The sequence below is a fragment of the Desmodus rotundus genome, chromosome 9 (genome assembly GCF_022682495.2).
Source record: "Desmodus rotundus isolate HL8 chromosome 9, HLdesRot8A.1, whole genome shotgun sequence".
NCBI classification, from domain to species: Eukaryota; Metazoa; Chordata; class Mammalia; order Chiroptera; family Phyllostomidae; genus Desmodus; species Desmodus rotundus.
Window position 1 is genome coordinate 22,010,844 of NC_071395.1, and position 24,646 is coordinate 22,035,489.

General features: G+C 39.3%; 1 protein-coding gene across 2 annotated transcripts; it reads right to left on the reverse strand.

Annotated features, from left to right (window-relative positions):
• Positions 1 to 7,136: 7,136 nt before the first annotated feature.
• MSMO1 (methylsterol monooxygenase 1) lies at positions 7,137 to 21,496 on the reverse strand. 2 transcript variants are annotated; one of them, XM_024569230.4, is made up of 7 exons: positions 21,349 to 21,496; positions 20,599 to 20,671; positions 16,407 to 16,692; positions 12,827 to 12,975; positions 11,821 to 11,947; positions 10,274 to 10,428; positions 7,137 to 8,214 (listed from the first exon to the last, which is right to left on the reverse strand). In XM_024569230.4, the coding sequence occupies exons 3-7, from the start codon at positions 16,659 to 16,661 to the stop codon at positions 8,019 to 8,021; spliced, it is 882 nt and encodes a 293-aa protein (XP_024424998.1). In that variant the 5' UTR covers positions 16,662 to 16,692; positions 20,599 to 20,671; positions 21,349 to 21,496; the 3' UTR covers positions 7,137 to 8,018. The 2 variants fall into 2 exon arrangements, with proteins under 2 accessions (XP_024424998.1, XP_024424997.1); XM_024569229.3 differs by lacking the exon at positions 20,599 to 20,671 and having other exon boundaries at positions 21,349 to 21,492.
• Positions 21,497 to 24,646: the final 3,150 nt, after the last annotated feature.

Here is a 24,646-nt window from a genome sequence, read left to right on the forward strand (position 1 = left end):
AAAATAATATTAAATGTAAGTTGTAATTGAAAAATAGTTTTTTAAAAAAATGCATGTACAGAGAGAAAAAAAACAAATAAGCGAATCTCTCACTCATTACCAGGACTGCACCCTTAATTTCAAAGAAGCTTTGTGGGTGACAACAAACCCAACCCCACTGAAAGAATGACAGTTAAAATCATCCTGGAGGTGGATAAGTGATCAGTAACATGATTATTTGCAAAAAAGGAAGGAAGAAAGGGGGGAGGGAAGAAGGGAGGAAAGAGGGAAGGAAGGAAGGAAAAGAAAGAGAGAGACAGGAAGAAGAAAAAACCACAGCATATTCATCAAGGGGATGCTCAAACACTATTCACCAATAACTGCGAATTTAACATAGTACTGTTATATAATGTTTGTTATTGTGCAGTTCAGTGTTGATTGATCAAAGTATTTATTTAATGTACTTATTTAATAAAATTCCAGCCCCAGCTGGTGAGGCTCAGTGGATTGAGTACCGGCCTGAGAACCAAAGGATTGACGGTTCAATTCCTAGTCAAGGTACAGTAGGGGGCACGCAAGAAGCAACCACCCACATTAATGTTTCTCGCCTTCCTCCCTTCCCCTCTCTCTAAAAGTAAACAAATAAAATCTTTAAAAATATAAGTAAAATTTCAGTTTACACCTTCAATCGCCCACCTTTCCCCATGCCCCACATCAGCAATTTCTAACAATTCTATCATATATTAATATATGTATATACTCGTATACACCAATTCCAGCGCTCCTTGCCAAAGCCACTGCCACTACCCTAATGTAAGCTGCCACCTTTTTCTCACGCGGGCCATTGCAATGGCCTCATATGCCATCTCCCACTTCTCCACCTGCCCACATAGAATTTATTACTCGCAGAACAGCCCATTTTCAACATGTAAGTCAGATTATATCACTCCTCTGCTTAAAAGTTTCCAGCAGCTTTCCAATGTTCTTGGAATTCTCGACTTCTTACCATGGTTTCACATTCTGACAGAATCTGTCTCCTCCCAATACTATCTATCATATCTTCCTGTTCATTTCCCTCACATGCTCATCACAAAATGATGTTTCTTCATTTGTGCTGCTTTCTTTTCCTTGTAGAAGATTAGCACCTTGAGGGTAACCCATACAAGAGATTCAGTAACTACCTGTTTAAAAAATGAAATGTGTCCTAATATTTTAATTCAAGACCACAAGAGTTTTATGCCTTTTAAACTTCAACGAGTTTAAGAAAATAACCAATATATCTCCAAAAGCATGTCATTCCTAATAACCTTAATATCTAAAATCTTTGAATTGCACACTGTACTGTCTATTGCCTTTAATCTTCCACTCTGACCACATTTTACGAATAAAACTAAAATTTAGAGAGGTTAAAAAATTAGTACAATTTATATAAATAAGAAGTGGTGAATTCAGAATGGTGGAGACACACAGCATTATTTCCATGTATAGTAGGGCTCCCAATTCATTTAGTCATTAAACAAACTTTTATCTAGAAGCTACTACATGCTAGGTACGTGGTAGTTACTTGGTGGGATGTTGTCGGTGAGGAATATAAGGTTGATTAGCATATAGTTCCTACCAGAGAGGAACTCAGAGTTCACCCTCCAGGGTACAGGTTCAGGATGGCCTTGGCCAGTGATCAGCGTGTTCTCTGGCTAGAACAAATCACTACACAAAGGAGAGTTTATTTCAATTGGCAGTTAGCAGAATTGAAGTCTGGAAAAAACAAGTGCTGTTAAGAAGCGACTTGTTGAGTATTTTAAACACTTTGAAAAAAATATACCATAAATATCTTATAACTAGATTGGTTAAATAATTAATTAATTCACAGATTCAGAACACACCACACCCCAGCTGCTTGGGAACCCCCTGGTGGCGGGAAGTGTTACCAAACATACTGAGTCATTCAGTTTTCCTTGTTGTGTAAAGACATTAGGTTTGGCCACCACACTGCTCAAAATTCTCATGAAGGTTTCCTCCAAACTTCAATGTTTTACTTGTTCTGCCTGGTTCCTTGCCTCAGCAAATATTTTCACTCCCTGGAGTTTGCTTATATTTAACACTTGCAGAAATCCTACCAGCCCAACTACCATCCCTTATTTAGTTTCACCCCTTCCTAGGAACTACTTTCTTATCTTCTTATTTTGTTCAACCCGCCTCCTAACATCTCTGCTATTTCATTAGTCACTGAATTCACCCTCCATGGATGTCACGACTCACCTGTGCTCAGCTGGGCAGCTGACAGGGCCCAGGGCAACAGCACCGCATAAAAAAAGAGTCTCAAGTGGTACCTTGAAGTGATGGGGTTACCTAGGAGAGGAACTAGAGAGCAAGTGAGAGTTAATCACAGGTGCTCTGATGGAAAATAAGCCACAAATCCCTATGGTCCTCCATTCTTGTACCCCAGTTTGCTTCTTGTGCATGCTCCCTCGTCTAAAATGCTTCAGAAACAAACTCCAAAGCGTATCACGAGCTAGCTTTATTTCTCTAACTTCTCTCATCATTGCCCCGTGTCTCCCATTCATGCAGTATGTGGGCTATTCCATATTCTTACTGTCACTTCTTAGCACATGCTGTTCCCTTTACTTGAATTACTCTTCCCCTTCTGCCCCCCCCCCCCCGCTTCCATTTCTGAGTAACTTTTGCTGTCAGGGTCTCAGATTTAACATAACTTCTTACAAGAACCTTCCCTAACAGCCTCCATCAAGCAAGAAAAGATCCTGCTGCTATGGGATCCCAAACTCCCTTGTGCCTCTGTCTCTTCTCAGAGCTTTTTAATAACTACTTATTTAATCGACCATAATCTCCAGTATACTATAAATTCTGAGGGCAGAAATCATGTCTCCCATGCCCCCTAGTGTCTGCTAGTAGAGCCTAACTGATGGAGTTTGTACATAATTGAAATTAGTATTTATTGACTGGGTGAATATATAATTTTTTTAAAGATTTTATTTTACTTTTGAGAGAGAGGAAGTTGGGGAGAGAGGGATAGAAACATCAACGTGTGGTTGCCTCTTGCGTGCCCTCAACTGGGGACCTGGCCCTCAGCCCAGGCATGTGCCCTGACTGGGAATCAAACCAGCGACCCCTTGGTTCGCAGGCTGGTGCTCAATCCACTGAGCCACACCAGCCAGGGCTGAATATATAAATTCTTAAAGAGACAAGCTATGCTCCTCAGTTGACATCTGATACTCCTCCATTTAAGTCAAGCCTCAACAGTTGAAAAATCACTTGCTCAAAATCTACATTCATTCAGCTGCAAACACTTCCAGAACTACAGGAAACAGCTCATGGTTATGAATGTGTGCGGATCAGAGAGAAGCATTGTTCTGAGCTTAAGGAAGAGCCCATCACTGCTGCTTATTTCTGTCAGTTCACATGGAAATACACCTTTAACCAAAGGCAACCTGGAATATAGCTCTACCGGCTTTGAAGTCCTGAGTAGAGTAGATGAACTAGTCAGGACTTGCTTTGTTGCAACTAAAATAAATTCAATTCAAAATAGTATAATAGAAAGGGGGGAAGGACACATTAATTCACATAAACAGAGCTGGCCTGTTTCTCAGTTCTTCCCAGGACTCTGCCAGCATTAGGAATCTCCATCTCTCTAGCCATCCACCTAAGGGTTACTTTCTGACCTCAAGCTGTGTTGGCCTCATTCTTTCAGTGAGAGGGATGTTTACAGTGTTTTCTGTAGACAGATCCAGCACCCTTCTCAATGTTCACACGTAAAATCCCAAAGATTTTGGAATCAGACAGGCAGACTTGGGTCAGGAGCCTATTCTCAGACTAATCACTGGAGATAAGAAAATTGGGTGTTTTGGTAGATTACACCTAAAAATTGAGATCTAAAAGATAAGAGTAAGTAGAACCTCAAACAGGTATCTATAAAGACTAGGAACACAGGTAAAGATACATTATGTCATCAAGCACATATTCAGTCTGTAAGAAAAACTGACTTTATAGACTTCTTAATGTACCTCTTAGACTAGAGTTGTGCTTTTACATGTTCTTTATATAAGTAAAGGTCAAGATTTTTTTGTGACATTATTTCTGTCTTGCTCCTTGCTTTGGAAAAGAACCACTTTCCTCAACCATCCCTTGGCCAGAATTAAATCTTAATCGTCACCAAGTTCTCAGTTTGGCGGGGGGTGGGGGGTGGGGGGTGGTTCAGGCTATAAACTATTAAAGCAGTGGAGCGCACAGGCGCCGTATTAAAAGGGAATACTTTGTAACAGTGGAGTCTCAAAATGCTGTTGCCATCTTGTTACTTGTCCTCACTACCCTGTATTAATTCCTTAAAAGAGTAAAAAGTAGTCAATCCTCAGTCTTGTGTAAGAAATTCTGTCTAGTATGTAAGCTTAGTGCAGTAAGCTAAGGGATGTCTAGAGATCACCCTTGAACTACATGGTAAAAATAAACCGGAACAGAATTAACATAATTTGAGGAGAACATTCGCTTTGGTAAACTAAATTGTCTGGGGCAATAGCCACCTGAACTATGTTGTTCCGGAGTTATTTTATGCTTTTAATCCAAAAGAGTGTTTCTCAGAGCAGGAAACTCACTTTGAGAGGTGTTATAAGGGATGCTACAAAATAAGACACGGTTCATTTGGACTATACTTTTTAAAAACTGGTAAGATGGTTGATAAGCACCATTTCAATGTAAAATTTCTAACCAAATTGAAAAAATTTTTTAAGTTTTTGTTTTTAATAAATCTGTTAAGTTACAGTGCTGTGAACTAATAGCTATTTTTTTAATGAGCAATTGGTGTTTATATCAACTTTTTATTATCTCTACACACCACATCTTACAGAAAAACATTTGTAAAAGCTGCATATATCATTGGCATGTGCATGGAAATATCAGTTTCCAATGAAATGGATAAATACTCCCTTCAATTTCCATTTTCTTGATGGTCCATTTAATAATATTCAGAAATACATTCAGAAAAAACAAATAGTTGCTTTCTTTAATTTGCAGCTTTTTGTTGTTCCTTCTCTCATGTGTTAGGCACGTTGCCTGGTTTTTTATAGCAGTGTTTAATCCTTGAAACCTTCCAAGGCAAACGTTAATGTTCCCATTTTACAGACAAGAGAACAGACTCAGTTAAGCATCGTGTCCAAGGTCACACAGGCCGCACAGTAAACAGCACAGTCTGGCTCCACATCGAGGTCTATGTAGTTCTTTCCTGTGCTGTTTCCTCAGGCCTCACAGCTCCAAGCGAAACAACTGTCCTGAGCTGGCAATTAGCTCCTGCTATATGATGTTTGCTCTCCAGTGGTCTCGGCTCATAGCCCCTTTCATGTTTATCACAGAAAGGAAATTCAAATCTAGGCTGATGATTAAAGTTAACAGCTTTTCAGGTCATTGAGGGCACAGCAGCATTCTGAAATTTCCACAACTCTGGAAAATCTCCACTTCTTCCGCGAAGTATCTAAGTCAACAGCAGGTAGAAAAGTATCTTCTCTCTGTAGTACAATCTTAGTTTCTTCAAGTCTTAAGGAGAGAATGTGGTTTTTTAAAGAAATAACCAAGATTCTAGTATCCTGGTCTTCTACTTAAATTTTTTTAAAAAACGTGTCCATGCTGTTTCTTAAGGGTTGAAATAAATGTGTTTCCCCAAAAGATAATCGAGTCCTACATGTAGCAGTTACTGTATTTAATAGAACTGCTACACTCCACTTCTGTACTTACTTAAACTATTTTTCTGTCATTGCTAGATTTTAAACCATTCCTGGTTACTATCTTTTAAATGTAGTCAAAATAGGACACAGTAAACATATGCTTTTCCATGCGCAGCTAGCCAAAGCAGACTGAGACCATTAACTTCTCTGCAATTTAGGCTTGACAACAATTCAGTTTAAGATTATCTAAACTTTCGGGTATTCTTCTTTTTCAGGCATATATTGCTTTTAATCCTGCCACCCTCCATTTGTACAGCTGAACTTCAAATGAAGACAAAAAATTTGAATCTTGATTCTGTCATGTGGAACAAAGTGTTAGCTTTTTTCCCTTTGCCTTAATTACAAATTTGACAAGCTTGCCTTCAATGCATTACTCAAATCTGTAACAAATATGTTAACTGAAGCCACAGGCAAAGCCTCATGTCACTACATGAGAAACTCATTAGACAAATCATCTGGATTCAGTTGTTAAAGCAGCCAAGAATTTAACTTTATTCCTGGTCAAAAGCGAAGGTAGACAAGTTCTTGATCCAGGTAGTAATTACACGATTGTGATCACTCATCAACCTATGTGCTTCTGTTTGCAAAATACTGAAAACCAGCATTGCAATTTCATTCCAAAACTCTGTGTACAAAGTCTTTGGGTCACAGGTCTCTTTCCCTAATCAGCATGGTCACCCCGGCCATGGCAGGTGTGTTCTCTAGAGACATTTAACAGAAATTGAACACAAGAGGCTCAGGACTCTCCAGACGGAAGTCCTGGGTGAGGTAGGCATAAATTCTGAGAAGAGAGATTCTGTGAAAGAGCACCTACTTAAGAGGGGAACCTTAAGCTGCCTTTCCGTAGGTGATGCCCAGAATGATGGCATGTGGGCATATTCTTCCCGGAACAGAGATAGGAAGGCTCTTCTCTGGAGAAGTTGAACCTGAATCCAACCTACAGAAAAAGACAAAGTCTGAAATGACTGACTTGCTGCCTGATCATCTAAAATAGTTTCACAATCACATTTGCAAATTCTTCCCCTCCTCAGTCATGCCATTCATTTGAACTTGGAAACTTCTAAGTCCTTTAGTACCCACATGATTAAATATCTCCTCTCTATTAAGATTCAGTTCCCTCTTAACAGAACTATTTTGCTTCCTTTTCAAAAAAACGGAAAGAAACTCATCAGAAAATGCCCCCATACTTTAAAACAGTAACAATTCAGTAAATTATAAGTATCAACTCTTGATTTGAGTTAGAATCTAGATATCAGAGATTAAATCAGCCCTAAAAAGTTTAGCTCTATTCTTCCATACATTTCCTAAATAGAGAAAAGAGCTGCTTCAATACCCTTTACTGAAACAGGTCAATGGAATCTCCCATAATAGCCCAATAAATACATGTTGAAACTGTTAAATAAATAAAGCAAATGAAGCACTTACAAAAAATAAAATCATTCTTTTTATTACAAAACTTAATAATTTAATGATTTCTGTACTTTTCCTTGTAAGAATAAAGTAAAAGGTGACAGCTGATGTTCAAAACTGGAAGCCAGGTAATCAGACAGAAAAAACACATTTATTTTAATAGTTCAAAGTGCAAATACAAACCAGTTCACAAGGTTTCAAGATACAGCTTTAAGTGTAATAAAAACCTGATTTTCAAAAATTAAAGGGTAAATAGCAGAGATAAAGCTTCATTTTTAAAAAAATTCGAGGAACGTGAAACTTGTAGACTGAAATATTCCACTTACATCAATTCAGAAATACCTAGATGCCAGTAGTACACTGGAACCCAAAAGGACCTCTCAAAACCACAGAAATCACCCCAAACCGGTCAGGTGCAGACCGGCGTGGAAACTCACGGTGCTGGCCGGCGCTGATTTTCACAGCCTCACCCACACTGGACCAACCGATGCCATTCAACCCATATTTTGATCTTTAGGAAAACTCTAGAAAATGTTTGAAGTTCCACATGAGCCCAACATTCACTATTAAAGTTTTTCAAATGGTCACTGTATATTTAAAATATTGAAAGACCAGTATCAAGTTCAGGCCTATGGGGTTACTGCAGGGGAAAAGACATAGATCTTCTATTACTTAAAACCTTTTTGTAAAGTTAGCAACATGGTGTTTGAGACTTCCTTACTTATTTCTACACATATAGAACCTGAATGGAAAGTAGAAAAAGTTCCCACTAGGAAGACAAAGGTTGTTAAATTTTTATCACTCAGCAGACAAGATCTATGCTTATTTCTGCTCCCCACAGGCAATGTTAGCTACTAGTTTTAATTCAGGGAAATGTACATCTTCAGGAAGTTACATAAATATTTATTCAGTCTTTCTCTGAGTCTTCTTCATCCTTTCCATATAGGCAATAAATTGGGAGTCTGTTCCAAAAATTCGATCCCACCATGTGAACGTTGATGCGTAGTTTCCGATGAAGTTCATGTGGTGGAAATCATGGTGCCGAGATCCGGCATAGAAAGGGATGAGGTTCAAAGGGTTGAGAGGAATGTCATAACCACTGAAACAAAAATAACCAAGATTATGAAGAAGCAATTGATATTTTCACTGACAGTCATGTTAACTAATTTAAACATCCCATTTTACCTAAGTCACTTTATTTCTGATATGCTCACAAGAGCCAAAAACTTAACAAAAAATAGTGCATATTATAGAAACCACTTAAGAAATTTTTTTTTAAATCTATGGAAATTACATATTATATTAAATCACACATTTTAATAATTCTCTAGGAATTTTCTTCAAGGATATATATACATAGACACACACACATTCTTTTTGCAGTCCATGGCCTAATAATGGTATTCCTTCATATTAGGATGCAGTTATAGTAAAATATGGTAAACTAATATTCCACTAGGTATGAGTTTTTGGTTGTTAACTATCTTTGAAACTATCTTGTATAATATACTATATAATATGCTATAATATATTATAGTCTCAGGGAATGAAAAAGAGGGCTTACAGTAATGACTAGAGTTTTTCATGAATTATTTCTTTGTTTCAGAGGAAGAGCTTCCTCACCATAACCTATGATGCCTATAATATCATATATGTCTTCAAGAAAAGGTTATGTGACATTAGTACCAAGCGTTAGGAAGGTCAGACCTGAGAATCACTATGTGCAACTTTTACTTTAGTCAAGGACAAGTTGGAATTAAATGCACCACAATTAATTAAATATGAGTGTGCTTTCTATAGCTGGATGAACACACAATTTTTAAACGAATACCATTTAGAGTAGCCTCCTTTATTTCTAATATGTTATCTAAAATCTGACAGCCAGATATACACTAGTCCAAAGCACCCCAATCTCTCCCTCCCTTCAGAAGGCTGAGAGGAGAGGAAAGAGGAAAGAACAACGAAAGGAAAGAAAGAAAGAGACGGCACTTACAATTTTCTACAGAAGAATAGTCTCTGCCTAGAATTAGATTTGTTTTCCTACTTTAGTAGTTTAAAAATAATTCTTAGAATTTAATATTCTGCTTTCATGGGTATAGTAATAAGTCCCAAGTCAAAAATGCAATGAATATATTATTTTAAAATAATGAAAATTAGGATGTTAGGTATTTTAAAAGGCATTACACATAAGTAATTAACCATAAAATATCTTCCAAGCAACAGAAAAGCAGGTGAAATGTGTAAATGTTACAAGTAGTAATTTCATCAGTGCTGGGCAGTGAGACAATAAATACTCTTATTCAGTGAAGGCTAAATGATTCCATGTCTTTTTCAAGAGTTAGGCTTAGATTCGTTACAGAAAAATGATTGCGAACCCTGAATTATGGTATTTAACCAAATCTTTATGAAAACCACATAAGTAGTTTCATCTGAACAGTGTTTCAGGAAGACCTAAGCGAGACATGAAACCTAAGAGCCATAAAAATGATGGATTTACTCTAGGAAAATTAAAAACTTCAGTGCTAGAAAAGAATCACCAAGAGTTAAAATTCAAATGACAGATGGATAGAAAATATTTAGAACATATGTAACAAACAAAGCTTACACAAACCAATAGGTTTTAAGACATATAACCTAACTGAAAAATGGGCAAAGGACATAACAAGGTAATTCAAAGAAGAAAAAATACTATTGATCAAAAAGCACACAAAGAGACACAGATCCTCATGGGTCACTGGAGAAATGCACGTGGATACAGCACGGAAAGGCTTGTCCTCTTATTGACAAAGACAAAAAAGACGGTCCTACCCAGCTTTGGAAGCGTGTTGGGGAGGGAAAGCTTTCTTCCGTATTTCTGCTGGGCATGCAAACAGGGACCATTTTGAAGGGCAGTTTTGAAGTACCTATCAAAATTTTATTTCATTTAACCAAAAAGAACTTATTCTCCCTGTTAAAATGACATAGCCACAGACAGGGATATTAAAAAAAAGTCTCTGTTATTTGAACTTCTATCCAATGGTTATGCTGTCTTGTTTTCTTAAAAATAGCAATACTAACAAATTTAACTTCTCCTACTAGTCTACTTATATATAACCTTATGACCATGAAAATAAAGACATTGGATGATACCTCACGCCAGGACAGAAATCACAGCTCACCTGTGGACATCAATAGTTTCTAGTAAACGAATGGTCACCCACGCCCACAGAAGAACTACATGATCACATAAAAGAATGATCCCAATGAAAAATCCAGTTCCAAGAATTAGGGTTTCCAGGGGATGTGCATATTCAGCTTCCATTCCAAATGGAGCCTAAAAGAAATAGGTAAGAATTCCTTAATATATTGGGACAGCTAATTTTATGCATCAGCTTGGTTAGGCTCTAGTGCCCAGCTGCTTGGACAATCAATCTGGACATTGCCGTGAAGGTATTTTTCAGATGTGGCTAACATTTAAATCAGCAGATTCATAGTAAAGGAGGTATATAAACAATAAAAGTAATTCTCAATAAAAAACCTTCATGATGTTTTTGTTCCTACCAAACATCCAAAGGTCTAGTAGGGAGGTCCTTAATAGTATCTCAGTGTCTTTGATAGCTTAAGACAAAGGCATTACACAATTGACATGAAGGCTAATTTTGGTTTATGCATCTCAATTTGTTCTGCCAAGAAAGGGATGCTTGATTTAGCATACATTTAGCATACCATGTAATCAGGATCAATGCGGAACACAACCTAACCAGTTTGATCAATCTACATCAAAAGCCATTCTGATAAAAGCCACTGTTTTTAAGACTCAAATAGAGAACAGACTACTGGTTGCCAGAGGGGAAGGGGGTTGGGGGACTGGATGAAAAAGAAGGGATGGGGAAGCACAGATCAGCAGTTACAAAACAGTCATGGGGACGTAAAGTACCGCATAGGGAATACAGTTGATAATACCATCACTATGTACGGTGCCAGACAGGTACTAAAAATATAAGGGGGAACACTTTGTAAAGTATAATTGTTTAACTACCATGCTTTATACCTGAGACTAATACAAAATAATATTCAATATAAACTGTAATTGGAAAAGAACATTTTTAAACCATTTTTTGTGGGAGTCATTACTATGGTGAAAATATGTTAAAACTAAGTTGGTAATTGTTTTAGAAGTTGAAAGATTAAAGGTTTGTTGTTTGGGGAGTCCCATTTAAAAAACGCCAGGCCACTACTGCTTCTACCGAACTGCCAGGGAATCAACTGTGTCAGGACAGTGCTCTGGCCACGAAGATTAGAGTCTGAACTACTGCATGTAACATTTTCTTCTTTCAGGTCTCAACTTAACATGAAATAAGACACTAAAGGAAATTTGTAGCCCTGGCCTGGCAGCTCAGTTGGTTAGAGCATCATCCCAATATACCAAGGTTATAGGTTCGACCCCCATTCGGGGCACATACAAGAATCAACCAATTAATGCACAAATAAGTAGAACAACAAATCAATGTCTCTCCCTCTCTCTCCCAAATCAATTTAAAACAAAAAAAGAAAGAAAGAAAATTTGTAGAACTAAGTGGCCATGTCTGTGTAGGTGTATGAGAAACATTCTTCATAATCATGCAAAAGGAACAAGAAATAAACAACATTTTTAAAAAATGCTAAGGAGGTTAAATATGACATTTTGCCTCTAACAGAAAAAGTATTAAATATAATTCTAACATACCTGAAACTCATGATGAACTTTATGAATATATTTATATATTTTTTTGTGGTGTAAGAGCCTATGTAGGAAATAGTGCCAGGTGTCCTCAATCACTGCACAACCAAAGCATCTTGCCAAAAGCATATACCTTTAAGATGAAAATACTGTCGTGAGTATAAAGTGCAATCTAGGCTACTACATGGGACCACTATTTGAGACATTACATAAAACCAAATACTCACTTACCAGCTTACCCTAATTGGATATATCGTTCAACAAATTCTTAAAACCCCTAGATACAAGGTAGCTACATGATACCATCCCCCCAAAAAGAGTTATATACATTACATAGAAAAGGTACAGCCCTGGCTGGTGTGGCTCAGTGGATTGAGCACCTGCCTGCGAACTGAAAGGTCGCCAGTTTGATTCCCGGTCAGGGCACATGCCTGGGTTACGGGCCAGGTCCCCAGTTTGGGGGCGTGTGAGAGGCAACTGACTGATATATCTCTCACACATCGATGTTTCTCTCCCGCTTTTTCTCCCTCCCTTCCCCTATCTTTTTAAATTAAATAAATAAACACAATCCTAGGGAAAAAGTACCTCTCTGTATTGCTATACTCGTATTCAGTCATGTCAGGAACACATACCTGAACACAAGTACTATTGGAACACAGATACCTATGCTCAGGTAATACATGTGTGTCTACACGGACACAACTTTCATAAACCTCACAAACTATTCTCATTCATTTTCGACTTAAAATGTAGGGTATTTTTGTTAGTACAAGCACCTTCCAATAAAGTATTACACTAAAATAAAGATCTAAAATTTAGAGAAAGATCTAACATTTTAAGTGTCTACCATGGTTTACTTTTCTACATTTTATTTATTTCCAAAGTTTAGAACAAAAAAACATTAACTAAATAGAGAAAAAAGATAAACATTAAGGATATGTTAATTGGATAGCAGGCCATGACTGAGTATAAAAATCAAATCTTTATTAAAGATGTGTTTGTATCTACATACCATCTTGGCATACTTTCCCAACCATAAGGAATATTGAAATATTCTGTAAAATAGTAAGTTCCACAAATCAAGGGAAGCTGGATACAAAAGTGATTAAAGAGAAGTACTTTAAAGCATTTCCATTGATTTTCCCATGTTTCTGGTTTATCCTACAGAGAAAAAGCACAAATATTCAGTATTAGTTTCTAATTTTTTTCTCTAATGTTTAATGAGACCTTAATTCTGTTATTTAATTAATTCTGTTTCGTGAATTCTATATCACAGCTACTATGTTACAGTAAATAAAGCCCAGGAATCACAACATTCTCCACTCTAAATTCCTGATAACTACCAACGCTAACTTAGGTAAAGAAATTGTTACTAGACAAACCCAGGCATAATGAACATCAGATCTGAAACCTAAGAAGCAGCACAGAACGAACACCTCCCTGGACCGTGCTGCCCACAGATCATTCACTTCTTTTAGCAGGAATGTCAGAGAAGAAACGTGTTAAGTGATGATTATCGTTGGGCCTCCCAGCTATTGAAGCAGTCGTATCAGCAGCACTGAAGGCCTTCACTACACAGGTACATCGATGCTTCCAGACATTGGGCAGTATTCATTCCCAGAAATTAGTGCATTTGTTCATATACAGTAACAGAATTATAAACTCTGAGCTGGAAGAACTTCAGAAATGTGTCCATTGGTTCCCAAAGAATAGAGGGCTACTGCCCACAGATGAAGTTCAAAGACTAATGGCAAAATGAGTGGAGTGAGATCAATGTAGTAAAACGTCCATTGAAATCTCATCAGGATACCAATTAGCTTAGCAGGCCATGGTTAAAAAAAAAACAAAAAACAACACACTAAATTTATTCAATTTAAAGGGCTATACTTACATAAGAAAAAGTGCTTTTGGCTTTATAAAAAGATGGTGATAATAATTACTGCTTTGTTTTAAATATCCTAACTTAAAAATTCAGAAATCTGCCAGTGAAATTTTTTTCAACTGAACCACAATATCTCAAGTGTGGGAACTACCGGTCAGCAGAGGCCAAGGAGGCCCAGTACCTTGCCCAAATCACACAGGCAGTTTATTAGCAGAACTGGGACTACCTGAATTCTAGGTCTCCATTTCTGTTCTTGAAATTTTGAGTTATTTACTTTCCCTGACCAAAAAAAAAAAAAAAAGGAAAAGCTTTAAATAAACTGAGAATCAATCCAGAGACCTGGGCAGTCTCTTTCCTCAGGACCACCAATAACCAGTTAGCTAGCTCTGTGATACGAGTCAGTTTTCTCAACAATACAATGGGGAAATTCCGTAATTGATAATTGTCTATTTCTATTCTGAGCATTACCACCCTACTCCTCCAAACCTCCAGTCTGTAACTGGGGACACAACAAAGGGAAGATTCTAGCTTGGGCCGGCAATGGCCCTGTTTCGGATAGGAACTGTTTAACAGACTTTTAATATCCTGGCTAGGACCTGATACCTATGTAATGCAGAAATTAATGCAAAAATTAATCAATTATAATAAAATCACATGCTATCCTGTTTCAAGTGTACACAAATTAGTTTCAAAGATAGTTAACCACCAAAAACTCAAACCCAGCAGAGTATCAGTTTACCATATTTTACTTTCTATATAGTTGCATCCTAATATGAAGGAATACATTGGGCCATGGACTGCAAAAAGAATGCTGTTAATATATATATTCTTGAAGAAAATTCCTAGAGAATTATTAAAATGTGAGACCTCCTAAAAAGAAAAAGATCCTACAAGGTCTACTTCATCATTTGTTTATTCCTGTCAATTTCCCCATCATCAGTACACATGTGTATTAACTGTCACACTGTCTATTCTTTTTGAAAGCAGAAAGTCTTTATTGCTATTTCATCACCAACAGCAACTTCTTCCTGTACCCTCAATGTTTCAGGATATCTGCCTTCAAAATTCATTAACTTGTAATGAACTTGCAGTGATTTTTAATCCCCACATATTGTGAGAACTTGTACTGATTTACCATCACAATTTATTTCAGTATCAAAAAAAGCTCAAAACAAAACCCTGAATGGTTGTTAAACTCAAAGGAAGACCTGCCGAGGTCACATGTGAAGCCACACTACCTAGCCTTTTAATCTCTGTTTACAAATCACTACCAGTAGCCAACTGGACGATTGCTTGTCCTTTCCTTTCCCATACTTCATTTTCAAGCCACTCATAAAACACTGACTGGAAAAGGTCTTCGTTTCTTTGGAAAGGTTAACACCTCTGACCAATGACTCAACTACAGACAGGAAAGGACAATGATACCTTGGCCTGGATGGCCATACAATGAATCAGCCACATAACAAGTCAATGGGTAACACAGGGTAGCCAGAATCACCCCAAACATGCAGAACTTGGGCACCCGAATTAAATTATCCCTTTCAAGGCAGGCCCTTGTATAAAAAACATTTTGGAACTTCTGTGTCCTCAATTGAGGGTAACAGGATACTCTCTTTTGGGCCACGACCCTTTCTAGTCCCTCTCCCCTTTCCGTGTTCTTCCCTGCTTTGGCTTGGAGCCCACAGGCACCTGACCCCCTGCACTAGCCCCAGAGAATATCGCTATCAGTACTGACTGCAAGTGAGACTCACTGGAAGAGGCAATGAAACCAAGAGACTGTGAGAGACAGTGTGTGTACTGCCACCCCACGCAGACTCAGTGTGCGCAAATCAGTCTCCACAGCTGAATACTCTCAGGATGCCTACTTCCTAGCAAGGCTGTGTGTGCCCTTGAGCTTAGTATGGCATGACTTTTTAGAAAAGTAGACAGTAAGCATGAGAAACTACCATGGGTTCACCAAGTCCTGATACATACTCTCTGATAAGCTAGTCTGGACTCCTTCCTGCAAACTCTCAAGCTCATCAGAGGATGTCACATCTACTTACAGCACTACTTAACAAATTATTCTTGAAACAGTATCAATCATGATCTAAGGCTGTGCTGTCCAATGTGGTAGCAACTAGTAAAAAGTGACTATTGAACACTTTAAATATGGCTAAACTGAGACAGACTAAAATTAGTGTTAAATACACGCTGGATTTCAAAGACTAGTGATGAGAATTAGAACGTATCTCGTTAAATACTTTTTAAATCTGATTACCTGTTGAAATGATAATTGTTTAGATTTGCTTTATTAAGTAAAATGTATTTTAAAATTAACTTTCCTATTTCTTTTTATGTTTTTATGTATTCTAGAAAATTTAAAATTACTTATGTAGCCCTGGCTGGTGTGGCTCAGTGGATTGACTGCTGGCCTGTGAACCAAGGGGTCACTGGTCCGATTCCCAGTTCGGGCACATGCCTGGATTGCAGGCCAGGTCCCCAGGTGGGGGTGTGGAAGAGGCAACCACACATTGATGTTTCTCTCCCTCTACTTCTCTCTCCCTACCTCTCTCTCTAAAATAAATAAAATCTTTAAAAAAAATTATATATGTGGCTGAATTATATTCCTGTCGATAGCCCTGATCTAGAGTCTCAAAACAAAGTCACAATTACTTTAAAAATATTCAATACTAATGATAATACTCCACTGCGAGTCCATCATACTCACCTTTTGAATTTTGTACTTTTTCATGTAAGGTATAAATTGAAACAAAAACCCAGGTATACAGAACAAGAAATAAAGGGCCTCGTGAACTATCAGGGAGCCCCATGTTGCAATCTGGAACTTTGTGTAATTATCCAACATGTAGTTCCAAGCATTTTTTAATGGCTCTTGCAGAGGGTTCTCAGGTAAAAGTGAATCCACATACTCCACAGCCAAGGACGCTGAACTAAAGATGCTGACATTTTCATTTGTTGCCATTTTTCAAATCTCTGCACACGGCCTTAGAATTCTGTAAACATAAATAAATACATAAATAAGCAAGAATGCAAATGAAACAATGAAATTCCAAGAAAAGTTTCAAACATGTATCTTCAATAATTTCAAAATAACAATTATTAAAGAAGCACCAATTTCTCAGGTTCTAAACATGCAGTAAAAACAAACAAACAAACAAACAAACAAACAAGGGTACTGGATGTCATCACCACCTCCATTTGTAGATACTGATTTCAAAGTCACATGTTGTATACTCTGGCTTCTCTTCAGACTGCATAAATCTTTCACCTTGTACTAAATATACATATAACAAACTATTTTTAAAATTAAAAAAAAAAGTCACGTTAACTCCTAAGAGCAAAGTCAAAGAGAGTAACAGCAGATAAAGAATTTCAAGCTATCCTTAAAGAGACTTTTTAGTGTGGTCTCCATGGAAAAACTTGTAATTTCAATGGGCAGTAATGAAGTTTAAACATCACTTAAGCCCTAACGGGTGCGGGCTCAGTTGGTTGGGTGTCATCCCGCAAAGCCAGTTCCATTCCTGGTCAGGGCACATGCCTGGGTTGTGGACTTACTGTGTGAAAGGCAACTGATTGATATTTCCCTCTCACTTGATGTTTCTCTCCCTCTCTTTCTCCCTCACTTCCCTTCTCTCTAAGAATAAATAAATAAAATCTTTAAAAAGAAAAGGAATAAATAAAGTCTTTTTAAAAATGTCACTTACCACCAAAAGAACCTACAAAGAAAAAGCCTGTCAAATATGACTACATAAAAATTACATCTGCCCTGGGTGGTGTGGCTCAGTACATTGAGTGCCAACCTGCGAGCCAAAGGGTCACTGGTTTGATTCCCAGTCGGGGCACATGCCTGGGTTGCAGGCCAGGCACGCAAGAGGCAACCACACATTGATGTTTGTCTTCCTTTCTCCCTCCTTTCCCCTCTCTCTAAAAATAGATAAATAAAATCTTTTTTAAAAATTACATACTTCTGACTGGGGAAGAAAAAGATCACAAATAAAGTCAAAGATCATACTACAAAAGGCTACAAGGTGTGCTTTAGGAAAAGCCTAAAAACCCTAGAAAAAGCCTAAAAACCTGAGTAAAATGACAAAGGCCATTCACACGTGGTTCACAGAAAAACAAACGCAAATGCTCAGTAAACAAACAAGCAGTTCAATTTGACTGAAATAAGGAAATGAACCCCGAAACAAAAATCTTTACATATCATAGTGCTCACTACCCAGTATTGGTAAAGTGTAATAATTTGGGGAAACAGGCATCAGTCCACATGTTGATGGGGTGGAAAGTGTGTATGTGGGGGGTGAGGAAGATTAGTACATCTTTGAGGGGAAAAAAATCACAGTATCTCTCACAATTCAACATGAACACACCACTGACCCAGCAATTTTCTCATTCCAGTGCACAAAGACAGGTATGCTAAAACTGAAAGAAGCATTGATTATAATAGGAAAAACAAAGAGAAAAAAATAAAAATAAACCCACCAGCAAAAAATGAGTTAATAAATTCTAAGTCCTTCCATAGAGAACTATACAGCCACTTAAAAGAAAAAGGAAGACCCGTTATGTTCTACACAGAAAGACGTCTAAGATCCAGGGTTAAATGAATTAGCAAGTTAACACAATACGCATAGCAGGAGCCCGGCTTACGTTTTTGTCAAAGTCATGTATTGTATCTACGCACTTTCACGCATCTGTATGTAGCTCCAGAGACACATACACACACAAATAGAGGAAATGTACAGAAGGAAACAGGGAACAGTTTAGAGTGGTGGCCTTTAGGAAAAGGATCAAGAGGGAACAGGTCTGAGTCATGCTCAGGTGCACACGTGGCGTGGGGCTGTGAGGAAGGAGTGGAAAAGCTTTTACTTACTTTATACCTTCTTATAATTTTTTTCATGAGCATGCTTTACTTATATAGTAAATAAGCTTAATAGGTTACCAACACAAAAAATAGAGAAACTTAGCCAACTTCCTCAGGTCTCTGAATTCACTTTGCATCCTATTCTCTTGTCTAATTCTCAAGTGACTTACCCCACGGAGACTATCACGTTGTGTGTCCGGTGCCATCCCGACCTCAAAACCTCGCTTGGCTCCCCCAGCCTCTCCTCTGAGACTGACCAGGCTTGCGTTTGTATCTTACCGCATCAAGAACTTGCCCAGCACTCACTTTACCTTTCCCATTTGTCTGTGCCCCTCAAGCTTAAAAACATACTCCAGTCTTCCTTCCCTGAGGAAAGCTTCCCTGATCTCTATCATCTCTCCCCCAAGCCACCACGCCATTTTTCTTTCTTTGAACCAACCAACTTCTTTTCCAAAGAGACTGATATAAAGCTCTGATGGCTTAACTCACACACACACTCATTGGACTAACTGGAATCGAGCTAGCTCACCACTCACACCAAGCTACCTTCAAAGATCTTCTAAATTGCAAAATAAGTCATTCCAATCCTCACTTTTCATGACATGATTACCAAATCTGACAAGGTTGAAGCAACACCACTTACTAGCTGTGTGACTTTGAGCAAGTTACGTAACTTCTATGAGCCTTAGCTTTGTCATATGCAAAATATAAAGAACAAAGGTAATTAAGTAGTGGGGATCTTTTCCCAATTGTAATTTTATCTGTCAATAAAGCTGAAAAAGGGGAAAAAAACCCAACAGTTCTTCCAATGAGTCCAAGAAAGAATGCATGTGAAGCACTCAGCACAGGGCCTGACTCAGTGATTCTAAGAAGCCAGCAATTACTGAGCATTTTCTATGTGCCAGGAGCTGTATTCTAAGTGTGCCACATGCTGTCTCTTATATTAAAGGCTTTAATCCTTACCACACTTTCATGAGGTAGGTACTTTTATTATCCCCATTCTCTAAATGAAAAACCCAGGGTTAGAAAGATCACACAACTTTCCCAAGTTTCAAAAATGCTAAGTGGGGAAGCCTATGCTACCACCCATTAAGCTACATTTTAATCATAAGTAATAATGCACACAGTAAATATTATAGGATGAGAAGTATAATTCCTACAGTTTACCCAAGCCTCCTAAAAGAGTCTTCTTCACAGGCTGCTTCCTTTCCACATTTCCCAGCAACTACAATCAGCTTTCTATTCTCCTCACGACCCTGAATTTACTCTTACTAAAATCACTAAGGATCTCCTAGCTGCCAAATCCAACAAACATTCTTTTGAGTTTATTTTATTTAACTAGTCTGGAAGATCTGATACTGCTCTCATTAAAATACTTTCTTTCCTTGGTTCTTGGTGTTACGAGAACAAAGAGCAGCAGAAAGAGTTCCTAGTGAAACAGACTATCTAAACTGGCCCCGGAGCATGATGGGAGGAGACCAGATAAAAAGAGAGAAAAGTAGCGAGAGGCAGGGGACACAGAGGATGTTTTTAGTAGGGGGAACCTCAGCTCCAAAGACTCAACCAGGACATGAGAAAGGAGACAGCATTTTCTGATTCAGTACGTCTGTGGTACAGCTTTTGAGAAGGGAAGACTTGACAACTGAGGCCGTAAAGTTTCCCAGTGATGCTTTCCTTACTCCTTTCTAGTAACAATCTGGTAATTCCATTTACCTTCGGTGTTCTTAAATATTCCATTTTTAAAGCCGGCTAATATCCACAGTCTCTATTTCCAGCCCCCTCCCCTAAACCCCAGGTTCTAATTATCCAAATCTGCGGGCCAGCTCCAGTTAGACAGTTGGGAGGCACATAAAGCTCAACACATCCGAAAGTTCAGCAACTGCTCCTCACAACCCTGCCCCTGCACTCTCCACCTCCCTTGATACCTGACTTTCGAACTGCACTTTCACCTATTTAGTCATCTCCGACAGAACGTTCTAAGTCTCTCCTGCCTCTGTTAACTAGGTAAAGTCTTGAAACTCACTCAATACAAACATACCTGGTTTAACGAATATTCAGGAGTTCACTCTCCATACACAAGGGAGGAAAATGGGCAAATTGCTGAACAGAAGCTAAAAACAGAAAATAAAGAGGAGAGGGGAGGGGATATACTGAATTTTCTTTTGCTTTTTCTCCTCCTTGGACAACCCGATTGCCTGGAAACCCGCTCTGCAGCAGGCTGACTAGGCCCTCAGAAAAAAAGTTATCTGTGAGTTCTTTGAGAACCCTTGATGTTTAGCCGTCTCTGCGTACTGTCTGCCAGTGTCGGACCCTGCACCTTGGTTAAGCCCAGATTGCACCAGTGCCCTCATTTGGACTTGCCCTGCTCCGAAATTGCCCCTTTAAAGCCCTACTTCTAGGGCACAATGTCAGGTTTTAACCCTCTTAAAACCCTTAAAGTTCAAGAAAGTTCCCAACCCCACCAACCCCATCTCACAAACATAACAGGTCTAATCTCCTCTGTAATGCTTCTGTTTTGTAAAAGTTTCATCTCTCCGTCACTATGTAATGAACCCATTGTCTAATATGCCCAGTCTCCGGATGACTGTAAATTTATACAGGGCAAGAAACAAGCCCCAGCCCCGATCCATCATTCAAGAATTTCCCACCATTTTTCCCCTTGCTGCTCGCCGCCCTCACCTTGGGTAAGGGTGCCCCTACCCGACCCTGAGCGCGCATTCCCCCCTGACCCCACTCCCCTCAATCGCGCGGAGCACAGAGCCGGAGTCCGCACGATCTCCCTCCTTACCTACGATCCTCTATTCCGACTCCCTCACCGGGATGCTCGCGCAGAGAATGCCGCCCACTGCCACCCAGATTCGGGCAGGTGTCGCGACCCAGGAAGCCGCTTCAGCCAGCTGAGGTGCTAGGCCTGTTCCTCCTGTTGTTGTTATTGGCTCGCGAGGCTCCCGCCCCGCCTTTTCCGCGCTATGATTGGCCTGTGAGGTTGCCGGCATCGTGCGACTCGCGCAAACGAATCACTGGCGGTGCCAGCCATTGGCGCCCCGAATGGAGTGAGGATAGTGAGACCGAGACGCCCAGTCAGTGATTGGCTCCGCAGCGCGCCTGGGGGCAGCGCGCTAGAGCGTGATGTCACGAGGGGGCGGGCACAGAGGCCTCTACTTGCGGGCCGCGGGGAGTCATCGCCATGGCAACTTGCGTTCCTAGCAGAGTGTAGTGGGCCCTGGCCCTGTGCGGGGGAGAGTGTACCAGAGCGAGGTCCCTGCCACTTTGGGATGTAAACTTTGCAACAGCCGCGTAGCCAAAAGCCGGAGAGAGAATAGCACGAGCTTTAAAATCTGTTTTGACTGTCTTTGTTTACGGACAGCCCGCCTTCCTCTGGTCTACCCAGAGGAATTTAGGTAATTTGATTTAGGTAATTCTTCTTCCTTGTGGCCCTAGCCCAAGTATCCTTTGATAAACCCCCTATATATGAAAGATGGGGAATTTCAAACACATTGTATCTCCTGTGACAATCCAGAGAGTTAGTTACCGTTATCCCCATATAGCAGATGAGAAAACCCAAGGCTCAGAAAGGTTTAGAAAATGATTTGATTTGACATAGTAGATGGCAGGTGGCTGGTCCTGTACCTGAGGGTTGCAGTTCCTGTGTAGGACAGTGAGCGCCAAGGGACTGGGCAGAGGGCTGAAACGTAAAACCTTGTCCACAGCTCTAGCCTTATCTCGGTCTTCTCTGAATACTAAAATACAGCGTCTAGGGTATAATAGTAGTGGGTACAGATGGTGCAATAATTACGAATTTACAATTTCACTTGAGTGCCTTTTTAAAATTCACACAAGGACACCATGTGGGCTAGTTGAAAGCACTGTCTATACAGTAGTTTCTGACAATAGAGTGCTGTTCTTCCTTTCACAAGTACGTTCAAACTGGCTCTTCTGCCTGAAATAACCATCTCTCCTACCCATCAATTCATGTATTACCTGCTTGAGGAAGTCCCCTCTTGAGGAATGTCTCTCCTTTGGTCCAGTGACCCCTACTCACTGTTCTTACTGACCCATGTGTCTGATAGCCACATTCATTCACGTCAGAGAGGTCACATCAAATGAAGAGAAATAGGATCTGTCCCTTGGGCGTTCGGAGTCAGAGCCCTGACTTTAGGAGGCCTGTGAACACGGAAGGTGAGTAGTGTCCTGGAGTGGACGCTCTGATGCACTACCTAGGTCCCCTTCTTCAGGACTGAAGCAGCTGTGCATCCTGAGTCCAGTGACTGGTTGATCCAGGAATATCAAGGCCCCGCCCCTTCCCCCAAATGAGGACTAATTTGCTCCGCCACCCCAGCTCCACAGCTTCCCCTCCTATTGGCTGTGGTTGTGGGTATGATTGCGCGGCAGCCCAATTTTCCCTGTGCCCAAACCTGGTGCCCTCTGTCAAGCAATATTAAAAGCACACCTTGTGCACTCAGACTTACCAGGCTTTGTCACTTGTTAGCAGTGTGCTTCTGGATAAGTTACTTTTCAAAGTCTTATCTAGTACTTCTGTAAAACGGGTATACCTACATCTCAAAGAGTGTTACGACAATTAAATGAGACCGTGTATTAAGGTCCTTTGCACAGTATCTGTAATACAAGAAGTGCTCAGTAAATGCTGGCTTAGAATCCTAACACAGTAGATATATTTACTAAAATCTGAGCAGATATGTGTATGTGGAGGGGTTATTATTTAAAGCCTTAGAGATTCAGAGCTCAAAGGAAATACAGATGTGGCAGCTCAACTCACTTATTTCCCTACAATGAAGAAATGGGAGGTTCAGAGAAGAGCAACAATAGCTGTAATTTGTCGAGGGTCCTCTGTATTTCAAGTACATTAATATACATCATATCCTAACTTAGGAAGTGACATACATACTACTGTTGCCATTTTACAGAAGCCAAAACAAGGGTCAGAGCTTAAGTAATGTTTAAAGGCACAACAAGCAACTGATAGAAGGAGAGGCAGGCAGAAGTTTCTTCAAGATGCAGGTGCTTGGACCTAGCCTTGAGCTCTGCTCAAACCCGCTGCCGTTTTTCTTGGCAAGATGTCCAAGACAACTCTCTCTGCCTCAACTGCTGACCTCTTTGTGCAATACCTAAACAAGGCAGGAATGCTTTAAAAAAAAAATGAGTTTCCTACTGAAAAGACAAGGCTGTTGTTGGGAGGTGGGGAGACCACATATTCAAAGCCCCTGAAATCACAGTTATGAATTGAGCTGTTGACAAGTCTTGGCAAACCATTTTATTCTATAGCTATTAAAGCTTCAAAGAAAGAAAAAGAGGTATTTGACATGCTAAGTACTTAAGACTTTGTTAACCTAATAGATTCTATTTTTTAAAAAGCTTAAAATTTTTTAGATAAATCTTTAATTGATAGATTGGTGGAAAGTTTCGTGAAACATCAGTGGTTTGGAAGTGATCAGGAAGGATGACACTGCACATTTTTCTGGGCTCCGCTATCAGAAACAGCTAGCAGCGCTCCAAGGTCACCAGACCCTCCCTTGACATGTTTGTGGGGGATGGATGTGCTTGAGCCACACTATGGCAGAAACTCATGTTTTCATAAGTTGAGCATCGGCTTTTTCCTTTTCTGATTACTCTTATTTCCACTTAAAATGAAAAATTCAACTAAGTATTAAATATGGTTCTATGTTAACAGAAAATAAGTTAGCGGTTCCCTAGGGCTGTTGCTTTGGGAGGGAATAGGGAGGGAGTACTTATGGATACGGGGTTGCTCTGAGGAATGATGGAAATATTCTAAAATTAATTGTGTGGTGATGGTTGCAGTTCTGTGAATACACTAAAACCATTGAACTGTACACCTTAAATGGGTGAACTGTATGGTAGGTGGATTACATCTCAATAAAGCTATTGCAAAATTTTAAATGGTACAAATAAAAAAGAAAACTGAAGGAAAAAATTAATGTATTGTATTTGAGATGGTAGGATTATGATTAAATTCCACTTCCTTGAACTTTCCAGTTACAGTATGTGTTGCTTTTATAAGAAAATAAATCTGCTTTAAAAGCAAGAAACATATATATAATCTGAAATAA

What these genes read in the sequence shown, in the direction of transcription:
- MSMO1 (XM_024569230.4), bottom strand. Translation starts at nt 16,661, where the DNA reads ATGGCAACAAATGAAAATGTCAGCATCTTTAGTTCAGCGTCCTTGGCT. An exon ending in TGGGAAAGTATGCCAAGATG is followed by an intron (nt 11,948 to 12,826) that starts GTATGTAGATAC and finishes TTCATCTTAAAG; the next exon opens with GTATATGCTTTTGGCAAGAT. An exon ending in AAGTTCATCATGAGTTTCAG is followed by an intron (nt 10,429 to 11,820) that starts GTATGTTAGAAT and finishes TATTTCTTTTAG; the next exon opens with GCTCCATTTGGAATGGAAGC.